The sequence below is a fragment of the Scyliorhinus torazame genome, chromosome 7 (assembly GCF_047496885.1).
Source record: "Scyliorhinus torazame isolate Kashiwa2021f chromosome 7, sScyTor2.1, whole genome shotgun sequence".
Taxonomy (NCBI): Eukaryota; Metazoa; Chordata; class Chondrichthyes; order Carcharhiniformes; family Scyliorhinidae; genus Scyliorhinus; species Scyliorhinus torazame.
The window spans coordinates 73110439-73128566 of NC_092713.1; the positions used below are offsets into that span (position 1 = coordinate 73110439).

General features: G+C 45.0%; 1 protein-coding gene across 1 annotated transcript in view; it reads right to left on the minus strand.

Annotated features, from left to right (window-relative positions):
- Window positions 1-18128, minus strand: part of LOC140427288 (uncharacterized) — a 442867-nt gene that overhangs the window by 372391 nt on the left and 52348 nt on the right. The window contains exon 2 of the mRNA XM_072512862.1: window positions 1508-1639. Coding sequence (XP_072368963.1) covers window positions 1508-1639 — 132 coding nt within the window. The remainder of the gene's footprint in view (window positions 1-1507; window positions 1640-18128) is intronic.

An 18128-nucleotide genomic window follows, 5' to 3' on the forward strand; every position in this document is an offset into this window, starting at 1 on the left:
GTCAATAGGAAGCCTGCAGACCAATACACCCCAACAATGGATTTGTTTGAATGGGTCCGTCAATCAATGATGACTGGCCATCCACCCACAGCATAGGCTTCCCTTCCCTGTGTGATGACCTTCCCACAGTTGTGGCCCAGGAGTAGAAGGCAGCCTCGGGAATCGTGGTTTTCTCACTTGCCTGTCTTCTTCCTCCTGGTCTGGACTCAGCCCCTCAACTCTGAGGGGCTTGTCCCTTCCCTGACAGGCCTTTGCCCCTTTCCCCGAGGCAGAGATTCTTGTCTGTTTCCTTTTGCCCCTTACCCAAAGATCGTCCCCGATATCCACATGTCCTTCCCCAGTACCTGCGAGTCATTCCCCTTTACCTTTGAGACCTTCTTTGGTACCCGTGACTCCTTACCTAGTGCCTGCTCTCCCCTCTTTTTTACTAGCTCTCCGTTCATCTCCAAATGCCCTTCGTTGGTCAGTTTGCTAGATCCACACCTTTTGAAAGCAATCTGTGGGAGGACTTTTTGACAGGCAGGGAATGATTCCTACATAAAGCTTCAATGATGAGATGCAAATAAATGCAAATTAGGTTCCCAACATTGCATGGAAGGAAACCTGGCCAGTCACTGACAGGGGAAAGGATACAATTGCGGTGAACTTTGTCATCAGCATAAAACGCGATTTGGGATTATCATGAGAGTTTCTGGTCCCATCAGTAATCTGTCTGAGAAAAACGGGAGGGGAAAATCCAGTCCTTAGTACCTGGTAGGCAAGTTGCTGGCTAGCTAGCAGTGCGATTTTCTTCATTGTTGTTGGCACTACAATTCTTTTGAGACTTTCTACTTCTTCTTAGTTAGAACGAGGGAGAATAAACTGTTTAAGTCATCTGACAGAGGTTGACACTGCATTCACCTGCTGCAGCAGATGTCATGGCTATTTTAACTTCCAGATGGAATGTCAGCAGGAAGCAGTTGTTGGCTTCTAAAAATTCTCACTCAGGGAAGTGCAAGAAAATGGTCTATGAGAGGGGAGGGTGAAATGGCTGTACGGGGCAAGACAATGTTCTGTGAGATACTTTAAGTACAACTGCTGCACATGACCCTAGAAAAGTTTTTAAAAACTTGCCTCATCTTCATGACAGAAAAGGGGCAACTGCTCAGACCTAAGTTTAAAATTGCATTTAGGGCACAGTGATGTCATCAGGCCCTAATCTCGATATTTGGGTGGGCAACTTCATCACCCAGCAAAAGGCTTGCACAGAATGTTGCAATTGGTGGTATCAAGATGGCACAAGATATGTGGGTAGTTCCACCTTGTAATTATGAGGTGCATATGGTTAAAATCTTTATCCAAGTCTTGGATATTATTAAAAATCATGAAGTGATACAATAAATAAAACATCATGAAAAAGTCATTTCAAGTAACCACCACTAAACATTTAACGGTTTTCACATAATGTAGATAAATAATAGACACTTGAGAAACTGTTCAGTATGTTTAATTAATTTATAGTTCTTACCTATTGCACGATGTTGACAAAAGTCTCCATAATATCCAGAAGGGCAAATACAAAGAAATCCAAGACTACTGAAGGGATATGAAGTACATGTGCCATAGTTCAGACAAGGTGCGAAGTCACAGTCAAGTTTGTCTTTAATTATTAAAATAAAAGTAAACAGAATATCTATGTTAATATATAAACTTCATCTACCGTGGCATGTTAGCTACACTGTTATAAAGCCACTGATGTTATGCCAAATAACCCACACTGTAGGATCAAGTACAGATGGTTTAAAAGTGACAGAACAAGTTAAATTCTAATTTTATTGCACCAAGGGTTCTCACCCTTTTTGCTTTCGACACTCCCATTGCATGTTGTAAAAATTCAGTCCTCTGTAACACAAGTATTTTTCCTATTTTTAACTTCTTCTGAAATTTATTATGTAACCCAATTTGTTAACATCATCAGTTTATTTAGACTTGTAATTGGTATGCAATGGAGACACTGCAGAGCAATTCTGGTACACCACAACCGGAAAAATGTCTGATAAAAGCAAATTAATAACAACAATAATCTTTATTGTACAAGTAGGTTTGTATTAATACTGCAATGAGGTTACTGTGAAAAGCCCCTAGTCGCCACATTCCGACTCCTGTTCGGGTACACAGAGGGAGAATTCAGAATGTCCAATTCACCTAACAGCACATCTTTTGGGACTTGTGGGAGGAAATCGGAGCACCCAGAGGAAACCCATGCAGACACAGGGAGAATGTGCAGACTCCACATAAGACAGCGACCCAAGCCGGGAATCAAACCTGGGACCCTGGAGCTGAGAAGTAACGGTGCTACCCACTGTGCTACTGTGCTGCCCTTACTGTGGATGTTAGAATCTGAAATAAAAACAGAAAGTACTGGACTATCTCAGCAGGTCTGATATCATTTGTGGAGAGAGAAGGGAGCTACGTTTTGATTCTGGGTGACTCTTCGCCATAGGGTGAGATTTATACTTTTGTGTGTGTGTGCGTGGATGGGGTGGAGCAGTGAGAATGGATAGAGGGTCAGCGATTAGGTTCAGATTAACAAAGATGCCGTGGACAAAAAGACAAAGGGAATGTAAGTGGTGAGGATAATCATTAAGAAGGGTGCTGATAGTGGCACGCCAAGAGATCAGAATGTGGTAATGGCAGAACAGAGTAAGCAGAGTGTCAAAGGACAACTTGGAATAGGAAACGGACAGCCATGGGGGGGGGAGGGAGAGAAGAGAGAAATAATGGTGAGGGAAGACAAATCGATGGAACAAATGAAAATAAATTGATAAGAAATCAAAATGGGGTAAAGGTGGAGGAGAGTACACGGTCTGAAGTTGTTGACCTCAATGTTAAGTCCGGAAGTCTGGAACGTGCCGAATTGGAAGATGAGGTGCTGTTCTTCCAGTTTGCGTTGGGCTTCACTCGAACATTGCAGCAGACCAAGGACAGATATGTGGACTTGGACCAGGACAGTGAAAATGAAAATATGAAAATCACATATTGTCACAAGTAAGCTTCAATGAAGTTACTGTGAAAAGCCCCCAGTCACCACATTCCAGCACCTGTTCAGGAAGGCTGGTACAGGAATTGAACCATGCTGCTGGCCTGCCTTGGTCTGCTTTAAAAGCCAGCAATTTAGCCTAGTGTGCTAAACCAGTCCCTGAGTTGAAATGGCAAGCAACAGGAAGGTCTGGGTCCTGCTTATGACTGGGCTGAACGTCTTCTGCAAAGCGGTCACCCCGTCTGCGTTTAGTCTCTCAGTGTAGAGTAGGCTGCATTGGGAGCAGCGAATATAATAGATCAGATTGAATGAGGTGTGTGGAAAATGTGAGTTTGCAGCGGGAGGGGAAAATGTCCCAAGGAATTTGCCTCAGCTTGCTTCATAAAATTATAAATAAAATAGCTGAAGGAGCTATATGATTCTAAACCTACATAATTCAACATACAAGTGGAGATGTCTGTAAAATAATATATATTCATCATTTTATAAAAGTTAGGCAAAAGTAACTAAATTCTCAAAGAGGTTTGCTAACTTTTCAAAAATCATCATAATATTTGCAACTAACTCTCAAACAGGATCACAAGGAAGGCTCAGACAATGCACAGCAAGGAAGTCGGACTGGGTCCCAGTTCCTTAATTTGGCAGAAGGATGGACAGTGGGCCCCGTCTTCTTCAAGGCATTCTCTGCAGGGCATTCCAAATGGCTGTCTAGAAGTTCTGATGGCCAGGCTTCTGCCAATAGGTCGTGTTGGTGGGGGAGAACACAGGGCAGGGGAACAATTGGACTCTGTGGGCCCCTCAGTGCAGGAAGCAGCCTGTCTTTGGCAGGCTGGGTGGGGGGAGGGAGCCTGTAGTCAGGAAGAATGGGCAATAGTAGAAGCTGAAGAGGTCAGTCTGATGCCTTTGCCAGGCCTGGAAACTAGGAACGGCTAACTGGACTAAGCATTCAGCGTCTAGGGGCACAGGGGGATGATTTGGACGACATGGAATCTCCCCTGAAACGAAGGAGTCCCAAAACGTTGAAGGGCACGATCGTCCAGAAAAAATTTCCAAGTGTTCCCGGCACTCGGCTCAGCGAAACCGGCAACGCAATTCAATCATAATTGGTCCACTTAAGCAGGCCTCACCAGATTCTCGCCGCAAATAATGTCTCGCCAGCCAATTTGCCGGGATTGCGCACGCCAGCCACCCCCCCCCCCCCCATTAACAAGATCGCACAGCATTTAAACTGCACTTGCTTGGCCAACCCCAGCATGCTCGCAATAATGGCAATAATGGAGCCAAGGAGACCGGCCCCAGGATTCTGCGATGCTGACCTGGAGAGGCTCCTGGATACGGAGACTAGGAGGGATGTCCTGTTCCCCCGGGTGTCCCGGAGGGTGAGCCACAAGACAGCCAGTGTTGCCTGGGACCAGGTGGCGGCAGCAGTCAGCTCCAACATTATGACCAAGAGAACTAGCATCCGTGCAGGAAGAAGGTCAACGCCTACACCAACGCTCCCCCCCCTCCCCAAAGGGAGCATCCAGCCCCCAACTCCAAGTGATCCCCAGCACTCCCTGCCCCCCATCCCTCCCACCCTGCCTTCACACCCCATCTCCCAACACTGAACCACGTATGTAGCTAATGATGCTCTCTCGGTGTCTCCTCAGGAAAAGCTCTCCCTCAATTGGCGGGAGAGGGCCTAGACTGGCGGAGGGGTGCCAGACTTGAGAATCCTCACCTCCTTCGAGAAGGAGGCCCTGGAGGTGACCGGTGCGGCAGAGATCAGGGCGATCACCAATACGGAGGCTGGCGGACGCCGAAGAGGTGAGGAGCCACTGGGATCCACCTGGAGGACCTGTCAAATGTGAGTAGTGATTGCCTTTCTGACTGACCCATCCCTCTCACTGACCACATGTTCATTCTACTGCAGGTCCTCCAGCCGAGGGCGCCGGCCCATCCAAGGTGGACCCTTCTCCTGACTCCAAGGAGAACACATCAGAGGAGAGCTCCGAGATGTAACCGATATAGTCGCGGCACAGTTGTCATCTCCACCCTCCACCAGCACAGATACACATGCCTCGGTGGGAAATACTAGTGTTCAGGCATCTGGGATACAATCTGGTGAGCACTACACTGTTGATGATGCACATCTGGTGGAGGCAGAAACCTCCAGGCAAGACAGCAGTCGGAGGGCTGCTGGATCCCAGGACCCAGCTGGATCTCAACCTGATGCTGACCCTCTGGAAGTAGGTTACCCGGAGCATCAAGGTGCGATCGGAATGCTAGGCAATGACTCCCACATGCTAAATGGTCCGCTACCCACGGGAATCCACTTGACATAAGTCAAGGCACGCTTAACCACGATTTCCAATTCCCTATTAGAGATAGCCTTCAGCCATGCAGTCCACAGTAGTCGGTGGGGGTTATGGGTGATCAGTGGGGCAGACGGGTTGCGCAAAGTGCTGCAGTGGCATGTTGAGATACTCCCAACTTTTGGATCAGCCAAGAAAGCCCAGAGCCACAGCTGTTATTGGTTTTTCGGAGTTGTTCCCACAGTTCCATCTTCCCATCATAAATAAGGATGCAACGGCCACTGCTGTCAGTCAGTGGTAAGAGGTAATGCTGGGTGAAAGACAGTGTTTTGGATTGGATTGGATTGGATTTGTTTATTGTCACGTGTACCGAGGTACAGTGAAAAGTATTTTTCTGCGATCAGCTCAACAGATCATTAAGTACATGAGAAGAAAAGGGAATGAAAGCAAATACATAATAGGGCAACACAACATATACAATGTAACTACATAAGCACTGGCATCGGATGAAGCATACAGGGTGTAGTGTTAATGAAGTCAGTCCATAAGAGGGTCATTTAGGAGTCTGGTAACAGTGGGGAAGAAGCTGTTTTTGAGTCTGTTCGTGCGTGTTCTCAGACTTCTGTATCTCCTGCCCGATGGAAAAAGTTGGAAGAGTGAGTAAGCCGGGTGGGAGGGATCTTTGATTATACTGCCCGCTTTCCCCAGGCAGCGGGAGGTGTAGATGGAGTCAATGGATGGGAGGCAGGTTTGTGTGATGGACTGGGCGGTGTTCACGACTCTCTGAAGTTTCTTGCGGTCCTGGGCCGAGCAGTAGCCATACCAGGCTGTGATGCAGAACTTTAGAACTTTATTTTTGGAGGACTGCTCAAAACCTTTGAGGGTCCCTAGTGGGTGCAGACCTGTACTGACAACCCCTTAACACACAATATTCTATCACTGATATTTATATCTTCAGGAATTTATTTTGTGATCCTGTCTGTCAGTGAAAATTGTAAATCTGGATTATTGTGTGAACCTTGCATTTTGTGTTAAAAAAAATCTCTTTTACCATATTAAAGGCCCAGATTACTAGCAAGATGGTAGGGAACATTTATCAGGTTGGGGTTTGGTATCTGGTGTTCAGCATCATCATAGGGAAGATGATCATGGGTATAGAGACACTGAAGGTATACTATGCTTTATTACACTGCGTGAGGAAAGTATAGATGATTTAGAAATAAATATTTGTATTCACGTAGTACCTTGTATGGATACACATTCGTCAATGTTGGACTGAAGTTTAATCATCTCCCTTGGAGTTGTACTGTACCCCATCCCCCTCTCTCTCGCCCCCCCTCTGGATACTAAAGCAGCTACTCATTGTTGCTTTATTCATTATTTAGTTTAACTTCTGTCTAAGTAAAGAATGCTTAAAGAAAGAACTTGAAATTATATCATCATCCTCATGATTGCAGAATGTCCCAAAATGATTTGCAGCCAACTGAGCACTTTGGAAGTGCAGGTACTCTTGTAAATAAAAAGCACAAGACGCCAATTAACACAAGGCCTCGGAAACAATTTGAGATAAGAGCCAGATAATATGCTTAAACGACATTGGATGTGAGATATATACAGGGAGAAATTCCTTCCTTTTCTAAAACAATAGTGTCATCAGATGTTAAGAGAATTATTCTACAAACCTTTTACATCATGTGGTATAGATTTCTAGCTACTACTTGGAGCTTCATCTATACCTATTACAGCATCTCTAAAGCGAGAAGGAAATACACTTTGTTTTGATTTTCCAGGGGCAACACCATAGAAGATCCACCTTTAAAATATCCAAACAATTCAAATCTACCAGCTGGAAAGGCAGGAAAGCTTTAGGGGGTGGTTCCTATTATGTATCAAATAATAATCTCTCCTGGTGGAATGTCAAGTGATCTATAGTGACGGAGCAGAGTGCTTGCATGGGCTTCAGTTCGCCATCTTGGATTGTATGAGCAACATCTAATAAAACCTTGCATCATGTTTGTAAGAAATCCAAGTGTGCAGTACCTCCATATCTTTTCTCGTTGCAGCACTTAGAGAATAAAGCAAAAGAGAAAAATGGCAACAAGGTTTGAGGCAAGAAACAAAACCGCGGAGGCCAAAATTGTGAACAAGAAAAGTGGAAATGGCGAAGAGACAGGAGAAAAAATTCTCAGGACTGGACACACACGTTGGGCGAAGCAAAAGTTGCCGATGCTGAAGGTTTTAAAAAAAAATTGGACACAGCTGTGAGTAAGCGGAACAACTTGAACATTTGTTTGCCATTGGAAGTGGCCAGATTTTAGGTGCTGGGACTGTGCACGTGGTAAGGTGAAACGGGAGGTGGGAATAGGGATTCCTAAGGCTCCAGACTCTGTACAAACCACTACTCGGTTAAAAGACAAATTCACAATGCAAAAGTTTGCATTGTGGATAAGGAAGTCTTGTTCATACATCAAAAAGAAACGGAAGGGAGGAAGGTCAATTTAAGTATAGACCCTAGAAGCCAGTATCCGAATGACGGAAAAACTCATAAGAGAGATTTCAATTTTATCACATAGCAAATCAAACATCAAAGGACGTAAAGTTTGTAACATTTCTCCGTTCAGAAGGGCGTAAAACTTTTATGCTGTTGCAAAATTTAATTCATCCAGCAAAGCCAGGAGATAAGACCTATGTCAAATTAATAAAGATTTGAAAAGGACATTTCTCACCAAGACCACTATTAGTTGTAGAAAGGTTTTGTTTCCATTGTCTGGAAGAAGGTGAAAGTACTTTACAATTCAGAGTGATTTTAAGGAGGTTAACAAAATACTGCGAGTTTGGTGCAACTCTAGACAACCCCTTTGTGACTGGCTGGTATGTGGATCCTCAAATGAAACTATTCAGAGGCAGCTGCTTACATAAGCGACTTAGCTCTCAACTCTGCTGTATCAGTTGCCACATCTATGGAGTTAGCAACAAAAGAGGCTTCACCGATAGGGGCGAGAGCGAAGATCCACAAGGTGGAGACCGACAGAAACAAGGTTGCAAGTGGCAACCATGTCATCGAAGTTGGACACTAGAGAAAGTAAGTACAAGAGCTGTGGCAAGAAGGGACATATTGCTAAAGCATGCTGGGCACAAAAAACATCACCAACGCCCAAACTGCGTGAGAAATAAAACACTTTTAAGCAGACTAGTGCTCTCTATACATTAATAGGCGAAGTTCAAGATCCCTCAGCAGACAACCTACCCAAACAACTTCAACAGCTTAAACTAGACGGTTTGTCGGTACAAAACTCTGGTGCGGCCGCATTTGGACTATTGCGTGCAGTTCTGGTCGCCGCATTATAGGAAGGATGTGGAAGCATTGGAAAGGGTGCAGAGGACATTTACCAGGATGTTGCCTGGTATGGAGGGAAGATCTTATGAGGAAAGGCTGAGGGACTTGAGGCTGTTTTCGTTAGAGAGAAGGTTAAGAGGTGACTTAATAGAGGCATACAAGATGATCAGAGGATTAGATAGGGTGGACAGTGAGAGCCTTTTTCCTCGGATAGTTGCTGGCTAGCACGAGGGGACATAGCTTTAAATTGAGGGGAGATAGATATAGGACAGATGTCAGAGGTAGGTTCTTTACTCAGAGAGTGGTAAGGGCATTGAATGCCCTGCCTGCAACAGTAGTGGACTCGCCATTAAGGGCATTTAAATGGTCATTGGATAAACATACGGATGATAATGGAATAGTGTAGATGGGCTTTAGATTGGTTTCACAGGTCGGCGCAACATCGAGGGCCGAAGGGCCTGTACTGCGCTGTAATGTTCTATTCTATTCAATTCCAAGATGGTCAACAATGTTTCTGGGCGTTCCTAAAATGTAATGGTAACCAAGTCAAAATGGAAGTGGAATGATACTCGTGACAATTTATAAAAAGAAGTTGCAGTATCGGCCTTTAAAACTATCAAATGTTATCCTAAGGACGTACACAGAGAGGTTGTACCATTAAAAGGATACAGTAGAAGTAAACAAACAAACAGCTGAGTTGTTTCTCCACGTTGTCCATGGAAATTCTCCTGCTTTATTTGGTAGAGCTTAGTTGTGAAAAATCAAACTCAACTCTGGAGCACTGAATCAACCAGTGCATTTAAAGAACGACGTCCAAGTATAAAATGGTGTTCGAAGATTCACCGGGTTCAAGGACAGGAGTAGAAGTTTAACTCAAAATCAAGCCAAACAGCTTGCCAAAGTCTCAAAGCTAGAATCAAACTATACGCCATCAGATCAAAAGTCAAAGAGGAACTAGAAAGACTAGTCCAAACAGGAGTCATTGAACCAATTGCTACAAGTGACTGAGTGAGACCAATAGTTCCTGTATTGAAATCTGATGGCTCAGTAAAGATGTGGAGATTTTAAACCAACTATTAACCCAGTATTGTGCACAGATCAAGATCCACTGTTGCTGATTGAAGACTTGTTTACTGGACTTTCTGCAAGGCAGAAATTCAGTAAAATTGATTAATCACAAGCGCGTTTACAGAAGAACGTGGCTGCAAAATCACAACCTCTACTTCCTATTGTGATGCACAAAGGTCCATTCTGTTACAAGAGACTTCCATTTTGGATAACATCTCTCCTGCTTTTTTTCAAGAGGTGCATGGATCAAATTCTGAGTGGGCTAAATGGGGTGCAATGTTATCTCAATTACATTCTCATCACCGGTTCAAATGAACAAGACCACTTGGAGAACTTGGAAGCTACACGGAAACGTTTACAAAATCATAATCTCTAAGAGTTAAAGAGTGTGACTTTTTCAAGACATCTATAAACTAACTGGGACTATCACTGATAAAGATAGCTTGCATAAGGAGCCAAAAATGATGCCAGCTCTCTTAGAAGCAGCATGTCCTCAAAATGTGAAATAACAACAAGGATTAATAAATTATTACGGTCAATTTGTTCTTAATTTGGCAGTTCAACTGAAGCCTTTGCACATTTGTTTTGCAGGGAATACACTGGTCAGAAGAATGTGAAAGTACATATAAAGAGGGAAAAGAAGTCGGTTCATTATAATCGTAAGCTAAAGTTACAACTTGCTTGTGATGCGTCACCCTATGGGGTTGATGCAGTTGTCTCGCACATTATGCCTTCAGGAGAGGAACGGCCAATAGCATTTGCTTCACAAACTCTTACTAGCGCAGAAACGGATTACATTCAGCTGGAAAAAGAGGCTTTCAGCATCATATTCGGGGTAAGAAGGTTTCACCACTACCTTTATGGACATCATTTTACTCTCTTGATGGATCACCGTCCCTTGACAACAATCTTCAGGCCGTATCAAGGTATTCCTTCTTTAGCAGCTAGAAGATTAGAGATAGTCTTTGACATTATCGGCACATACATACGCTATCCAATATCATAAATCAGAACATGAAAATGCTGATGCTTTGTCAAAATTGCCATTACAAATCGAGCAAGAACCTGATGAAACTTTTGTCAACATCCTATATTTCTCACTCGTGGATAATATACCTGTGACTTCATCTCAAGAAGGTAGACAAGAACCGATCCAGTAATGGGGAAGTGATGGACATGGTCCAAAAAGGAATGATGACAGACGTAAATTGTATAAATCCAGACTTCAAGCCCTGCAGCAAAATAAGACTCGAGTCTAGAATGGAGTTTCACTATAGGGAATCCAAGTGATTATTCCTCCGTGTCTGCGTAATAAAGCCCTTGACCAACTACATGAGGGACATCCTGGTGCGGTGAAGATGAAGGAACAAGCAGGCAGTTATTTTGGTGACCAGGATTAGATGCTTAAATTCAAGAGAAAGTGGGGCAATGTCAATCCTGTGCAAAACTAAGAAACACTCTACCTCTGCAAACCTTACATTTGTGGGAATGGCCGTCACAACCATGGCAGAGAATACACACAGATGATGCTGGTCTAATTGAGGGACACATGTTCCTCGTGATTGTGGATGCACACTCTAAATGGCTGGAAGCAGTGATTATGAAATCTACGACGAGAGAACAAACTATTGAGAAGTTGGATGAAATATTTGCAGGATTTGGTACACTGGAAACTGTTAAATAAGTTAAGAGCCCATTGTGTTAAGCTTAAGATCCTGGCACGGATAGAGGATTGGCTGACTGGCAGAAGGCAGAGAGTGGGGATGAAGGGGTATTTTTCAGGATGGCAGCCGGTGACTAGTGATGTGCCTCAGGGTTGGTGCTGGGACAACAACTTTTCACAATACACATTAATGTTCTGGAAGAAAGAACTGAAGGCACTGTTGCTTAGTTTGCAGATGATACAAAGATCTGCAGAGGGACAGGGAGTATTGAGGAAGCAGGGGGTGCTGCAGAAGGATTTGGGCAGGCTAGGGGAGTGGCCAATGAAGTGGCAGATGAAATACAATGTGGAAAAGTGTGAGGTTATGTACTTTGGAAGGAGGAATGGAGGCAAAGACTATTTTCTAAATGGGGAAAAGCTTAGGAAATCAGAAATCAGACTTGGGAGTCCTTGTTCGCAATTCTCTTAAGGTTAGCATTCAGTCAGCAGTTAGGAAGGCAAATGTAATGTTAGCATTCATGTTGAGAGGGCTAGAATACAAGACTAGGGATGTACTTCCGAGGCTGTATAAGGTTCTGGTCAGACCCCATTTGGAATATTGTGAGCAGTTTTGGGCCCCATATCTAAGGAAGGATGTGCTGACCTTGGAAAGGGTCCAGAGGAGGATCACAAGAATGATCCCTGGAATGAAGAGCTTGTCGTATGAGGAATGGTTGAGGACTCTGGGTCTGTATTCGTTGGAGTTTAGGAGGATGAGGGGGGATCTTATTGAAACTTACAGGATACTGCGAGGCCTGGATAGAGAGGATGTGGCGAGGATGTTTCTACTTCTAGGAAAAACTAGAACCAGAGGACACAATTTCAGACTAAAGGGGTGATCCTTTAAAACAGAGATGAGGAGGAAGTTCTTCAGACAGAGGATGGTAAATCTGTGGAACTCTTTGCCGCAGAAGGCTGTGGAGGCCAAATCACTGAATGTCTTTGAAACAGAGATAGGTAGGTTTTTGATCAATAAGGGGACCAGGGGTTATGGGGAGAAGGCAGGAGAATGGGGATGAGAAAAATATCAGCCATGATTGAATGGTGGAGCAGACTCGATGGGCTGAGTAGCCTAATTGTGCTCCTATGTCTTATGGTTGTAAGTGATAATGGAACGATATTGACTTGTAAGGCGTTTGAGGGCTACTTATAGCACATAAATTCAGCTCCATACCATCCAGTAACAAATGGATTGGCCAAGCGATTCGTACATTCACTTAAATATTCCATCAAGGCATCAAAGGGCCATGGTACATTGTCAAGAAGAGTGAATTACTTCTTGATGTCATACCGGAATACCATAGACACAACAGAACTCACCAGCAGCAATGCTGCTGTTCAAAAGGAAACCGAGGATTTCCATTGAGGGTCATGGAGTGAGTGGTCGCAAATAGGTTCATAAGACATAGGAGCAGAATTAGGCGATTTGGGCCATCAAGTTTGCTCCGCGATTCGCTCATGGCTGATCTCATCCTGGCCTTAACTGCCCCATCCTGCCCGTTCTCCATAACCCTTCAACCCATTACGAATTAACCTGCTTAAATTTATTCACTGTCCCAGCATTCAAAGTACTCAGGGGTAGTGAATTCCACAGATTCACAATCCTTTGGGAGAAGTAGTTTCTCCTCAACTCCATTTTAAATTTGCAACCTCTTATCCTGAGACTATAACCTCTCGTTCTAGAATGCTCCACATCTACATTACCTGTACCATTTATCACCCTGTATACCTTTGGTGGTTCCCACTCGAGCGGGATTGCTTGGTCTTTTTTCACCTGGTTTAAGAGGTGTTTGTGGTGTAAGCTGCATGAGCACTGGGAAATAGAAGTGTTCCATCGATAGGGCCAATTTATGTATTACCAGATGAGGAGTGTACCGAGCAAGAGGCAGCACCCTGGACGAGAGATATTTTGAGGTGAAACAGAGGAAAAGACGGCAAATGGTTCTGGCGTGTGAATGCCCACCCAGTGGTCTACTGAACAACTGGTGGACTTCTTGAACCCAAAATTTCGGTAGGAGGCCTCAGAGGACCTGGAAAAGGTGTTGGAACCGCTTAGAGAAAGTGGAGCAGAGTCTGGTGCTCCAAAAGGTGGAGGAGTCGGTGGGAGGGTATGAGGACCAGCTGGCCTCGTTGGAGATAGAGATGGTGTTTGTGGTGGACAGCCAGAAGACGTTGAGGGAGAAGGTGGAGGACCTGGAGAATCGTTCCAGGAGACAGAATTTCGGATCGTGGGACTTCCTAAAGGGATTAGAACAAAGACAAAGAAAATTACAGCACAGGAACAGGCCCTTCGGCCCTCCCAGCCTGCTCTGATCCAGATCTTTTCTAAACCTGTCGCCTATTTTCAAAGGATCTACTTCCCTCTGTTCCCCGCCCGTTCATATATCTGTCTAGGTGCATCTTGAATGATGATATCGTGTCCGCCTCTACCACCTCCACTGGCAAAGCGTTCCAGGCACCCACCACCCTCTGCGTAAAAAACTTTCCACGCACATCTCCCTTAAACTTTCCCCCTCTCACCTTGAAATCGTGGCCCCTTGTAATTGACACCCCCATGATTGAGGGAACGTAAGCCACAAAGTACATGGCGAATATATTTGAGAAGTTGGTGGGGGGGTTGGTCTTTGACCATTTCTTCCTCTCCCACCCCCCTCCCCCCGAGGTGGATCAAACACAGAAGGTGTTGAGCAGGTGGACGAAGGCGGATAAGCCGTTGAGGGCAATGGCGGTGCTGCTGCATTGTTTCCTTGACTAGGAGACGATATTGAGGTGGGCGAAGGAAACGAGAAAGTGCACCTAGGAAGGAAATGTGCTGAGGATTTACCAAGTGCGGGGTTGGCCTAGCAGAGGTCCGGTTTCAATCAGATCAAGGCGGCTCTCTACACAGGAGTTAAGGTTGGGTTGTTGTATCCTTGTCGCATGTGGGACACACCAGAATAGAGAGCGTTTTATTTTGATACGCCGGAGGCGAGTGAATTTATGAGAGACCATGTACTGGGAGGTGTGTGAGGACATTGAACTTTGGAGATGATAATGTGTGGAAAATGGAGCTGCACGCTGGCCGCATTGTTGTATTTAATGTGTCTGGGTGTGGAGTGAGTAAGTGTTTTACTGTTTTTGGCGAATTGCGGGTGAAGGGCAGCTAAGGGGAACGTTGTGTTTCTTCAGGAGGTGCACCTGAAGCTGGAGGGCCAGACGAGGCTGAGGAAGGGTTGGTTGGGTCAGATGTTCTATTCAGAGTGGGACATAAAGGCGAAGGGGGTGGCGGTGCTGATCAATAAGAGGGGGGGGGCAGGTTTGTGATGGCGAGTGGGAAGTTGGAGGGTACGCCTGTGCTGCTAGTGAATGTATTTGCCCCAAAGTAGGACGATGAGGATTTTAATACAGTGCTGGATTCTAGGTTGGACTGGTCATGCCCTAAGTCCCTGAAGGTTTCGGCCATATCGAAGAAGCTGTTGGGGTTTATGGAACATGTGGGGGAGAGCTGACCCGTGGCAGTTTGAGAGGCTGAGGGTGAAGAAGTTTTCATATTTCTCACACATGCAACAGGTGCATTCCCGGATTGATTTGTTTTGTCATAGATAAGGTGCTGTTGGCAGGGATGGTTGGATCGAAGTATTCGGCTATTGTGGTCTCTGACCATGCGCCACATTGAGTGGACTTGCGGGTGGTGAAGGAGACCACAGTGGAGGTTGGATGTGGGGTTATTGGCGGATAAGGGGGTTTGCAAGAGGGCGAGGATGGCCACCCGGAACTTTGTGGAGCGCAATAAGACGGGAGAGGTTTCTGTCTCCATGTTATTGGAGACCTGAAAACAGTGGTAAGGGGGGTAATTTATACTGATTCAGGCGCACGGGGAGAGGGTGAAGTTGACTGAGAGGTTGAGGGAGGACATTCTGAGGGTGGATCAGCGATATTCAGCAAAGAGGTGTTACTGAAAGAGAGGCAGAGGCTCCAGATGGAGTTTGGGCTGGTGTCCACAGGAAAGGAGTGGGCAATTGCACAAAGCCAGAGAGGCAGTATAGAAAGCTAGCAGGATGCTTGCGCACCAGCTGAGGAAGCAGGCAGCAGCGAGGGAAGTTGGGAGGGTGAGAGACAATAGGAGCATGGTGGCATCGGAGCCGGAGGGGGTGAACGGGGCTTTTGAGGTTTTTCACTGGAGATTGCGTAGTTTGGAGTTCCGGTGGTGGACGAAGGGATGAGACGGTTTTTGGACGGGTTAGAGTCCCTGACTGTTGAGGAGGCGAAGAAGGACAAGGTATCAGAGCAGTGTGGATTGTACCGCCTGATCTCGCTGTTGAATGTAGATGCAAAGTTATTGCCGAAAGTGCTGGCGACACTGGGTAGAGGATTGGGTGCCGGGGGTGATAGGTGAGGACCAGCCGGGTTTGTGAAGGGGCGGCAGTTATCGGCGAATGTACAGAGGTTGCTTAATGTAATAATGATGTCGTCGGAGGACCAAGAAGTGGGTAGTGGTTGAGGCAATGGACGCGGAGAAGTCGTACAACTGGGTCGAATGGGCGTATTTGTTTGAGGTTCGGGCAGGGGTTTGGTTGCTGTACAAGGTACGCAAGGCGAATATTCAGATGAACATGGTCAGTTTGGATTATTTTGGGTTACACGGGGGTCAAGGCGGGGGTGCTTGCTCTCTCCGCTGCTCCTTGTCCTGGTTGCCTTTGCGATTCAACCACTGGCAATGGCACTTAACGATTCGAGGGGTATTGAGCAGGCGGAGGGGGTGGTCGAGCACCAAGTTTCTGTGTACCCGAGGTCGATGGCGTTTGTACTTTTTGGATTTGTATATATTAAAAATGCCTTCAATAAAATATTTTTCAAATAATAAACAAAGGAAACTGAGAACAGTTTGATCTTTTGAGACCACTTGATACTCCAGAGATACGTCAGAGATTGTCAAACGACAACAACTAGCATAGATTGCTAGGAGGGAGCAAAACTTTAGAAAGCGAGTATTCACTCAAGGAGAGTGAGTGCTAATAAGAAGCTACACCACCAATGAGAAATGGGTACTTGCCATTATCCTCGCAAAAACGGGTCCAATATACACCGTAATGGATAATCAAAGAGTTTGGCGACATCATAATAACCAACAACTAGCTTCACCAAGTAAAATCGCTGAAAATTCTCAAGAAATGTTTCCATCGGAAAATCTAAGCAGTGATACTTCTGAACAGAGACCAAACACAAACAAATTCAGATTCTGTTTCAGAGGACTTTTCAATACTCACAGAGACAGACACTGGACTAACTTCACAGGAAGTACCACCTACTGAAGAAAGAGGACACTTCAAAGCTCTCAAATAGCCAGGTTCCAGTACGTCTTGTACACCCCAAAAGAAATAAGACAGCCATCTGAGAGACTTATTAAGTTGTTTCTATGTAAAGGGATAATGTATAAGTGGGTCTGTGTAAAAACATTAAGAAAGTTGTCATTGTACTAAAGAAGTAAAGGGGAATGGGTGTTGTGTATCAAGAAATACATCCCTACTGGTGGAATGTTATGCAATCTGTAGTGACCATAGAATTTACAGTGCAGAAGGAGGCCATTTGGCCTATCGAGTCTGCACCGGCTCTTGGAAAGAGCACCCTAAGCCCACACCTCCATCCTATCCCCGTTACCCCACCCAACCTTTTTAGACACTAAGGGCAATTTAGCGTGGCCAATCCACCTAACCTGCACATCTTTGGACTGTGGGAGGAAACCGGAGCACTCGGAGGAATCCCGCGCAGACTCGGGGAGAACGTGCAGACTCCGCACAGTGACCCAACTGTGCTAACCACTGTGCTACTATGCTGCCCACGTGATGTCAGCAGTGTGTTTGCATTGGCTTCAGTTCTCCATCTTAGATTGCCTGAGCAACATTTCCTAATAAAACTGCGCATTGTGTTTGTAAGAAATCTCATACCGTTTCTCTTTGCTGCACTTAAAAGAGAATATAACATTTCCATTTTGGAAAGCTGTGAAAGCTTTGAAGTTGCCTGGGTTTTACCCAAGAGGAACTGCAACTTCTGAAGTTCCGTCTAGTGGTAAAAATGCAGCTCATGCATGACTTGATGTCCGTAAGATTTGTTCATTCTTGCTGCCAATGGGTTGATAAAATGGCAAGGAGTCTGTAATGCATATAACAATGTTAATGAATCATCGATTTGCTGGAGACTTGTCATATTTTAGGATGCACAAACAAAGTTCTTTGAAGGTTTCAGTAAAAGGAGAGAAGGCTGTTATAAAGCCACATGCGATCATTGGCTTTATAAATAGAGACGTTGGCCTGGATTTTCATTCTCAGGACTGGTAGTGGGAATTGGGAAAATTCCCAGCTCAGGAGAAAGTGCGCTCATTATGTACACTTGGATGATGCTCAGCCAACCATTACAGTCGTAAAATACCTGTCCCCCAGAACAAAATAGTTTGATTGACAGCTTAAGCTGTCATATCAATTTAACAATGTTTGCTTACACAAATGGTTTCAAGGGTTTGTGGATTTTGTTATTGATATTTGAGGATCTAGATGATCGACGCTTTTATTAGCCTGTAGTGAAATTACTTGTTTATCAATGTAAGAGAAAGTTGTGAATGTAGTTGCTTTTTTAATGTTTATTTCTTTACATATATCACCATAGGTTTAATTGATTCCAGACAGCGGGCGAGATTCTCTGGCCTCTCTGTGGCGTGTTTAAGCAGCAAGAAGT